The sequence below is a fragment of the Lolium perenne genome, chromosome 7 (assembly GCF_019359855.2).
Source record: "Lolium perenne isolate Kyuss_39 chromosome 7, Kyuss_2.0, whole genome shotgun sequence".
NCBI lineage: Eukaryota > Viridiplantae > Streptophyta > Magnoliopsida > Poales > Poaceae > Lolium > Lolium perenne.
Genome location: NC_067250.2, coordinates 279417372 through 279427255, shown reverse-complemented (window position 1 = coordinate 279427255; position 9884 = coordinate 279417372). Strand labels below are relative to the sequence as shown.

Here is a 9884-nt window from a genome sequence, read left to right as displayed (position 1 = left end):
GTGTGGCGCCCTTGCCAGGGGCGCCACACTTTCAACGTGTGGCGTCAGCGAGAGCGGCGCCACACATGCTGCCACGTCGGATCGGGATCACCAGCTCAGCGTCGACGGACCACGTCGGACGGGTTTGTGGCGCCGGCGCCAGGGGCGCCACATGGGCATGTGTGGCGCCCATGAGAGGGGCGCCACACAAAAGGGTTAGATCCGTGAAATAGTTTCGCCGGAGGGTCAGTCTGTGCTTTTCTTTCAGTTTTGGGTTATTTTTGTGCAAATCGCCTGTCTACTCCTAGCAGCTTACGGTATTTTGAACACAAAAGGGTTAGATCCGTGAAATAGTTTCGTCGGAGGGTCAGTCTGTACTTTTCTATCAGTTTTGGGTTATTTTTGTGCAAATGGCGCTGTCTACTCCTAGCAGCTTACGGTATTTTTGCTTTTCTTTTCAGCGGGCAACGGGCATAGCCTCTGTCCCCTCGTCTATCTCCCTCCAGTCCAGCAACGGCAAATGGTCAAACACCTTTCACAGCCGCTCCAAAACCCCACTCCCTTCCTCGACCTCTTCCCCGTCACCGGCCAGCTGATCAGAACAGTCTCCTAGGCTGCGCAGCAGAGACCCGGCGGCCGCAACACGGCAAGGAGAGGAGGCGGGTGGAGAAGCTGGGCTCATCGCCGTCAAGCCCCGGCGGCAGAGCCCCCTAGCCCCAGCCCCGTCGAGGCAGGACGAGGCGCGGCGGCCGCCTCCGGTACTCGCGCGGGACGGCACAAAGATGGTAAGAAATAAATCTCCCACGATATCCTTGGATTGCGATTCCTGGCACGGTTCAGGGCTCTGTGCTGCGCATGGAAGGACATTTGGGTGAATTACAGCGCGCTCAGGAAGAATCCCCTTTTATCCATTTAGGATTTGGCTGCTCTGTAGCGTAGTGTTGGATTCTGAAATGCCTTTTAGCCGATTAGAGAAGGGCGATGGCGAGGGTCGTTTGTTTAGCGGCGAATAACGCACAAGGAGTAGCTGAAACTTCAACCAAAATGGGGACTTTTTTTTTGAACCTCGTACGTTTTGTGGGAATTACATTTTTCCAGAAAAAAAAGTCAATTTCGTTTCACGCCCCTAGTTTCGTTTCACTAATCTGTGAATTGCTAAGAACCGAGTTATGTATCAACAAATACAGTTTCTAGTACTACATGTTTCTGGAATGTAGCGTGATGAAGATGGCCTATTCTTGAACTGTCCTGTTACTTTTTTTTGATAAAGGATGCTTTATTACTTTTGGGAAGCAATTACATCCAGCCTCTGCATAACCAGGATGCACACAGCCGTTTATGATAATCAAGTCTAGAATAAAAAGATGCCAAACTAGAAACTAGGCGAAATACATATCGGAACGATGAAACGTAAAACGCCTAAGATGGGGGTGGGGCTTCAATCCGTAGACTATGCTGCCACCCATGTAGGGAAAAAGTATCCCTCGCCGTAGCCTCCAATCGTGTACAGACCTCCGTAAATAGGTCTCGGTTCTCCATACGCTGAAGAGGTAACCATGAACGAAGAATCCTCGTACATCTGTAGATAACCTGCAACAAAGAGGAGTTAATGTCATTAAAAATCTTGTCATTTCTACTCAGCCAAAGCGCCCAGATAAGTGCTAGCGCCCCCACCCTAAGAAGCAACTTGAACCTTGAATCTATACCATGAAGCCAATTACCAAAGACATTGGCCACACTAGTGGGAGGATACAAGGTAGACGCTACTTGGATGACAGACCAAATAGATCTCGCAACCAGCACTTTGGAAGAAGAGGTGTTTAATAGTTTCATCATGATGACAAAAAACACATCTAGAGCTTCCTTGCCAATTCCGCTTAACAAGATTATCTTTGGTGAGGATGACTCCTCGACGAAGGTACCATCCAAAAATTTTGATTTTTAATGGTATCTTCATTTTCCAAATTTTCTTATTATTATCAACTGGTAAATCAGAATGGATTATGACAGTGTATAAGGATTTCACCGAGAAAGAGCCATCTACATGTAAATTCCACCTAAATTCATCTGGTTCAGGCGATAGATTAACATCCCCCAACCTATGAACTAAAGCATTCCATGCCTCTAGCCTTTGCCCAAGCAAAACGCGTCGAAACGTCACATTCGGTGGAGAGGTAGCCATCACTGTGGCAATGGTATCTCCCTTGCGACGAACGATACTATACAGCGCAGGATACTGTTCACTTAGGGGTGCATTGTCTAACTAAGCATCCTCCCAGAACCGTATCTGTGCTCCATTCTTAATTGAGAAAGTACCATGACGAAAAAAGACATTTTTTGACGCCATTAGACCAGCCCAGAAGTGTGAATCTCCAGGTTTCCAAACCACCTGAGATAATGTCTTGGAGCCTATATACTTTCTTCGGAGTATAGTTTGCCAAATCCCGTCCTCGGTAAGGAGCTTGAAAAGCCATTTACCTAGAAGAGCTGTGTTTTTGACTTCTAGGTCATGAACACCAAGCCCGCCTTGATCTTTAGGACTACAAACTACACTCCAATTAACCAGTCGATATTTCTTTTTCTCACTATCTCCTTGCCAAAAGAATCTGGATCGATAATAATCGAGTTTGTGCAGAACTCCTTTTGGCAAAAGGAAGAATGATAACATATACAGTACCATATTTGTCAGTACCGAATTAATGAGTACCAATCTTCCTCCCAGAGATAGCAATTTGCCTTTCCAACTACTAAGGCGCTTCTGTAGTCTTTCCTCTACTATTTTCCATTCAGCGATCGTGAGTCTCCGATAATGAATCGGAATACCCAAATAGTGAATGGGAAATTGGCCTTGCCCGCAACCGAACAACTCTGTATAAAGAGCTGTATCATTTTGGGCATCACCGAAATAGAACAATTCACTTTTATGGAAGTTAATTTTCAATCCCGACAACTGCTCAAAAGCTACCAAAATTAATTTCAGGTTCTGAGCTTTTTCGAGATCATGATCCATAAACAGAATTGTATCATCGGCATATTGAAGGATAGATAAACCACCATCAACCAGATGTGGAATCACCCCTTCAATTTGACCATCAGACTTGGCCCGCTCTATGAGTATAGCCAGCATATCCGCCACAATGTTAAATAACATCGGTGAGAGCGGATCCCCTTGGCGTAACCCTTTTCGTGTTTGGAAATAATGGCCGGTGTCATCATTAACCCGGATTGCCACACTACCTCCGTACACAAAATCATTAATTATAGCGCGCCATTCAGGAGAAAAACCTTTCATCCTGAGTGTCTGTTGTAAGAAAGACCACTTGACCTTGTCATAAGCTTTTTCAAAATCTAATTTTAAAATAACCCCATTTAATTTCTTAGTATGCATCTCATGTACCGTCTCATGTAAAACCGCCACTCCATCAAGGATATTTCTTCCTTGCATGAAAGCGGTTTGAGATGGCCGAACTACATGATCCGCGACCGTATTAAGTCTAATGGTGGCCACTTTCGTGAAAATCTTGAAACTTACGTTTAAGAGGCAAATAGGTCTATATTGTTGAATCCTTTCTGCCTCATTAACTTTTGGTAACAAGATTACTTCACCAAAATTTAGACGAAATAATTCTTGTTGTCCAATATGCAAAGCACTGAACAAATCTAGAAGATCTCCTTTAATAGTATCCCAGAAGGTTTGGTAAAACTCCGCTGGAAAACCATATAGACCCGGTGCTTTATTGCATTCCATCTGGAAAACAGCCTTCTGCACCTCCTCCTCTGAATAAGGTGCAGTAAGTAAACCATTTTCCTCAACAGAAACTTGGGGTATGTCGGCTGTTAAGTCCTCATTTAGAGAAAACGAGCTTTCATCTGGCGGACCAAACAAGCCTTTATAATAATTAGTAATGTACGATTTGAGTTGCTCATGACCTTCAATCAACCCTTCATCTTGAATAAGAGAATGAATACGTTTTTTTCCGATGTCTCCCATTGGCAATACCATGGAAATATCGCGTATTGGAGTCCCCTTCTAAAATGAATTGGGCCTTGGATCGTTGGTACCATTTGAGTTCCTCCTCGCGAAGTAGACTCGCCATCTGTGCATTGGATTGATTCTTAATTTCAATCTCGTGCGCAGTCAACGGTCTTACCTCAGCAAAAGCCTCGAGCTCATCAATTAAGGTTGATAAGCGAGTCTTTTCTTTTTTAAGAATGCCTGTCATATGGGTAGCCCAGCCAGAGAGATGTCTGCGCATTGCACGCATCTTATTATTCCATCTCACGATTGGAGTACTACCACCAACTGGCCTTTCCCAAACCGTCTTAACCATCTCATGAAACCCTTCTCTCTGTAGCCAGCCAAGTTCAAATTTGAAAGGCCGCTTACAAACAGGTCTGGGGTTCCCAGTAGTTAAGAGGATAGGAGCATGGTCAGACAATTTTTCAATACGTTCTAGTGCGCGGACAGACACCATAGGGTATTTATCTTCCCATTCAGTATCCATCAAGACGCGATCTAGTTTTTCGTATGTGGGCTCAGGCAAGCTATTAGCCCAAGTAAACTGTCGACCTGACATAAACACCTCTCTCAAATCAAGACTATCGATGACAGCATTGAATAAGAAAGGCCAATGTCCATCAAAGAGACCTTTACTTTTTTCATGAGGAAATCTTAGTAAATTAAAATCACCACCGATCAAAATCGGGTATGGATTATCTTTAGTAAGATTTACCAACTCACGTAAAAAGTCAGCCTTAAAAGCGTCCTGGGCAGCACCATACACAGCAACCAGACTCCACATGAACCCATCAGCTTTGTTCTGAATGTCGAGTTTAATGTGATACTCGCCATCCGAACTGTCCTGTTACTGGTACTGTTAATTCATTGTACTGATGCCCAGTGGTTTGTTTCCCTGGTGACAAGAAACTTGTTATTTGTGAACAAGCTCAAGTGCACAACCTGTTGGCAAGTGGTAAGTACATTGTGAACTGTACACGATGTACGTCTCATTGTGCTCTTCTTGAAGTCAGTTACACGAATAAACTGCTCGATCAAGTAATAACGTGTGTTTGGTTGGGTCTTAGTCTTGTGTGTTTCCATATGGCCAAGATAATCACCATTTGTTGTCAATGTGTGTTACACATAATTTCCGGAATTATGCCTATCTATTTATTCATTTTGCATCACGGAAGCCTATCTCTTGCTTTTTTTCAGGGTTATTCCGTACAAGATTGTCAGACAAGGAATCGTGAAAAGGAAAGGCATGGAAAAAACATCGATGAGAAAGGCTTGAAGGTGAGCTGCAATTACTGTGGAAAGGTGGTTCAGGGATACAACCGTCTGGAGCATCATTTAGCAGGCATCAGGGGAAATGTTTCTCCCTGCGACCAAGTACCTGAAAGTGTCGGGGCAAGCTTGAGGAGTTCACTCGAAGATCGCAAGAAAGATTGGATGCTCAGAAGAATGAACAAACTGAAACATGATGTGGTTCCTCCGACAGGAAGCCCAGCCATTACATCCACCGAAGTCCAGCAATCACATCTGCAGCCAAATATGTCCAGTAAGCACTGCTTTCTTCAGTGCACACCGGATTTGATGGATCCAGTGAAAATGGAAACCACAAAAGCTTCATGTGAATCGAAGCCCTTAGTGAAGACAGAGGATCACTTGGATTTCCCAGCAGCAAAATCAATAGGCAAGTTCATCTTGGAAGCCGGATTTGAGCCTGGTGTTCTGCACGCTCCATCGTTCAAGAAGATGATTGCTGTGCTTCACAATGTGTCAGAAGTTGCAATGCCTACGTATGAATCTATTCTGCAGGAGCAGCTAAGAGAAACAGAGAATCGTGAAAGGGAACTCAGGCAAGTGTGGCAAGGAAGTGGCTGCAGTGTAATTTTGGATAGTCGGAAGGGCCAATGTGGCAAAAGCTTCATAAGTGTCTTGGTTTATTGCAGCAAAGGTATGATGTTCCTCAGATCCATGGATGTCTCTGCCATCATCGAGGACGTGGATTTGCTAACGGCAATGCTTTTTCGTGTGGTCGATGATGTTGGTGCCCAAAACATTGTTCAGATTGTCACAAATGATGTGTCGCCATATATGCAGACTGCACGGCACTATGTGCTAAAGTATCATGACCATGCGTTCTTCTTCGTGCTATGTGCTGACCATTGCATCAACTTTCTGCTTGAGAAAATAGCAGCATCTAAGGATGTCTGCGAGGTCCTAAGGAAGGCAAAGGCAATTACAAGATTTATATATAGCCGTGCACTGCCAGTAGAACTGAAGGGAAGGTACATTAAGGAGGAGATTCTGAGCAGTTCTCGTTTGAAATTTGTTGCAGTGTTTATCACATTAGAGAGGTTAGTTTCTGCCAGAGTAAATCTAGTGAATATGCTTAACTCCCCTGCATGGGATTCCTCTGTTTGGGCGGCTTCTAGTGACTTGTTCAGACATATCTCTGGTATAGTAAAGGCAGATGATGCATTTTGGCGTGCTGCTGCTGACATTGTGAAGGTTACAAATCCACTTCTCAGTGTGTTGTATAAACTGGAATCTGACATTTGTCCAATGGGGATTTTGTATGACGCCATGGATGGTGCTAAAGAAAACATAAAGCGCAATCTTGGAGATAAACATGGTGAATATTGGGATTTGGTTGACAGAATATGGGATGTTTATTTGCATTCCCCACTCCATGCTGCTGGTCATATGCTAAACCCAAGGATATTTTACTCGGACCGATTCCGTCATGATACTGAGATCAGCAGCGGCATCACAACCTGTATAATCCAACTGGGCCAGGTTCATTACAATCCCAGAAAAGCGGCTGCACAATTGGAAGTGTACCAACAAAGGTTGGGTGCTTTCGATTCAGATCCTGCAAATCAGCAAGTAATGGGAATACCACAAGGTAAACTACAGCCTGATTTCTTACAAAGTTCCCCTCGTTAAAAGTCATTGTGGCCATACTGCAAATACTGTGCCATATGCACTTGATTTTTCAAAATATTTATACCTAGCCGGAGTAGTGTCAGGAGGTCCACAAATCTCACATCTTCATTTTTGCACTGTAACATAAAGTGTGCCAACATATTTAGTGTGTGTACATGGCACAAATATATCATGTCATGATGCACTTCCATTCAAAGTTAGAATGTCCCGTCTGTGTAAAATGATCAAGTTTTCTTTGTATAAGTCTAACTTGTCAACATAGTTATCTAAGTAAACGGTGGGAGTTAAAAGGAATACAACTAAATTGCTTGCGAGGAGTTAGGTGTGTGCCCTCTGATGTTGCTTGTTGCAAACTGGAATATATGGCCTGCTTAAATTGCATCAGAACCATCTCTGCTTTTCTTTTCACTTTAAACTTCCAAATTCGAATTTATCCGTCTGAGATCATTATGACTTCCTCGTATTGAAATACAGGAATAATTTTCAGACCGTGTTTTACCTGAAATCGCAGTTGAATGGTGGTCGATCCATGGGGCTCGCACGCCGGACCTGCAAACCGTGGCAAAACGGATCTTGAGCCAGACATGCTTCGGCGCTACCAGGTACAACATCGACTGGAGCTTATCTGAGAAGCTGCATGTTGGGCGGTGGAACAGGACATTAGCTGAACATAAGAGGTTCTGCCAAATGGAGTACGTCCACTACAACCTCGTGCTCGCCCGTGCAACCCCTCAGGTTCATGGTCCTTCCGTGGTTCAGCATGGTAGGCTGACCATGGTGCTGGATGACTGGATTGCAGCACCGAAATAGGCTGCTGATCGCCACTGAGGGGGCGTTCAGACTGGAGCAATGCTTTCGCCTTCCTCCATTTTGTTGTGTGTGCTACTGCTGCAAGTGGTAGGTCTTAGCGTTACTGCATGTTTCTTCCGTGGTTCAGCATGATAGAGTGACCGTGGTGCTGGATGAGTGGATTGCAGCACCGTAGTAGGCTGGTGATCGCCATTGAGATGGCGTTCAGTGTGGAGCAATGCTTTTGGCTCCTCCTTTCTGTATGTCTGCTACTGTTGCGGCTGCGATCAATGCAGTAGTAATCTGAATTTCCAACTTAATTTCTTGACTTCAGGTCGGTTACCTAGTTTTATTTCTTGAACTCCTGATTTTTCATGTTTTTTTTTTTTGAAAGGGAATAGAGAATTTTCATGTTTTTTTTCTTGAAAGGGAATAGAACTTCAATTAACCACGGTACTCAGCAATATCACTCGTGTGCAAAATAGATACTACAATATACAAGAGGGGCTTTAAAAAAAAGATACAAGCGGGAGAGGCCACATTGGCCCATCCTGAACACTCTTGTGTCAGCCCGATAACCATACTGGGCCAAAGCATGGGCAACATATTACATCCACGACGACAATGAATTGAATCGTAAACTTCAACGCCTGAGTACATTTGCTAGGTGCTTCTTGCAGCAGAACACCAACTTCATTTTTTCGATAAAGAACGCTTTATTACTTAAAGAGTTTTAAGCTTTACATTTAGACTCTGCATAACACACAGCTGTCTAAAAAGCTCAAAGCGAAATTAAAACAACGAATAAATCCGACACATATTCATGAGACTTTGCCTTCAATCCTGAAACTAGCACTTGGCAATTAGATTCAAACACGCCCCTATTAATTCCGAAAGTTCTGCGCTGCAACACAAGCTTCAGCTTCTGCCTGTAGTACTCTACGAAGATGTTGAAGTTTTCCCGCACCTGCAGCAATGAATTCTACTGTATTTGATCTGGCTATAAATCTTCATGCGCCATCACCTGATCTCTCAACAAGAGCTACATCAAAATTGATCTTCACATTATCCCGAATCGGCTTCTTCCAAAGATCTTTTCCAGGTAGGCAAACCTGGAGCTTCTTCGTCTCTGATAGAGGATGGTGCCAAGTGCATATTAAAATCCAAACAGCTACTTTGTATCAGGCTACAGACTTCAGCCGCCAGCTTCTCCCTCTCTCCTGCATTCACCTTATTCCTTACTGTCCACCAGTCCCACAAGAGAATCGAGACTGAGTGAGCCCAAATACTTTCAAACATTTGCATCAAATTTGCAGCTTCAACCAATAGTAGACGAACATCATTAAGGAACAACTCTCTCCACACTTGCTTTACCTTATTACAATTCAGAAACAGGTGCCCACATCCTCATCATGGCGGCCACACATAGGACATCTTGTGTAAAGCTCCACCTTCTTCCTACTAATATACGTAAAGGAAGGCTATTATACGCCAACCTCCATAAGAAAAATCGGATTTTACCCAGCAGATTCAGTCTCCAAATATGCTGCCAACAAGATGGCACTAGAGACACAGCTGAAGATGTACAAGCATCATTGTTTGTTTTAACATCTTATAAGTAGAATTAATAGAAAAAATGCCCTTGTAGTCATGGTTCCACGCTACCAAGTCCTCCATGCCTCCTCTAACTGGTATTTTCAGAATTTCTTTAACATCTTCAGGTTCAAGTAATGAATACAGAAGCTCTGGATCCCACTGATCTATAATAGGATCCATCATTCAGCAACTTTCAGTTCATCCCCGTCTTCAACATATGGGCTTTGTGTTCTGGTAACCAAGGATCTTTCCAGACATCAATATCTTCTCCCATGCCAACTCTCCAGATAATTTCCTCCTTTAGCAGGTCAACTCCCCTTAAAATACCACGACATGTATAAGACAAGCTAGGTTGATGTTTTGCTTCCAGAATCGAATAATTAGGGAAATAGAGGCATTTTAGAGCTGTACAACACAGAGAATCCGGGGTTTGCAACATTCTCCAACCCTGTCTTGCGAACATTCCTAGAGTAAAGATGTGTAAGTCTCAAAGCCCCATCCCACCGTCATGTTTAGATTTTGTCATCTCTTCCCAACTTATCCAATCACACCTGTGTTTCTCATC

The 9884-nt window shown here is 43.7% G+C and overlaps 1 protein-coding gene across 2 annotated transcripts; it reads left to right on the top strand.

The window, feature by feature from the left end:
* Positions 1-457: 457 nt before the first annotated feature.
* On the top strand, positions 458-8075 carry LOC127312570 (uncharacterized). Of its 2 annotated transcripts, none has more exons than XM_051343095.1 (3): positions 458-764; positions 5195-6893; positions 7446-8075. In XM_051343095.1, exons 1-3 carry the CDS (start codon positions 762-764, stop codon positions 7742-7744), a joined length of 2001 nt encoding a protein of 666 aa, XP_051199055.1. In that variant the 5' UTR covers positions 458-761; the 3' UTR covers positions 7745-8075. The 2 variants fall into 2 exon arrangements, with proteins under 2 accessions (XP_051199055.1, XP_051199056.1); XM_051343096.2 differs by having other exon boundaries at positions 7409-7536.
* Positions 8076-9884: the final 1809 nt, after the last annotated feature.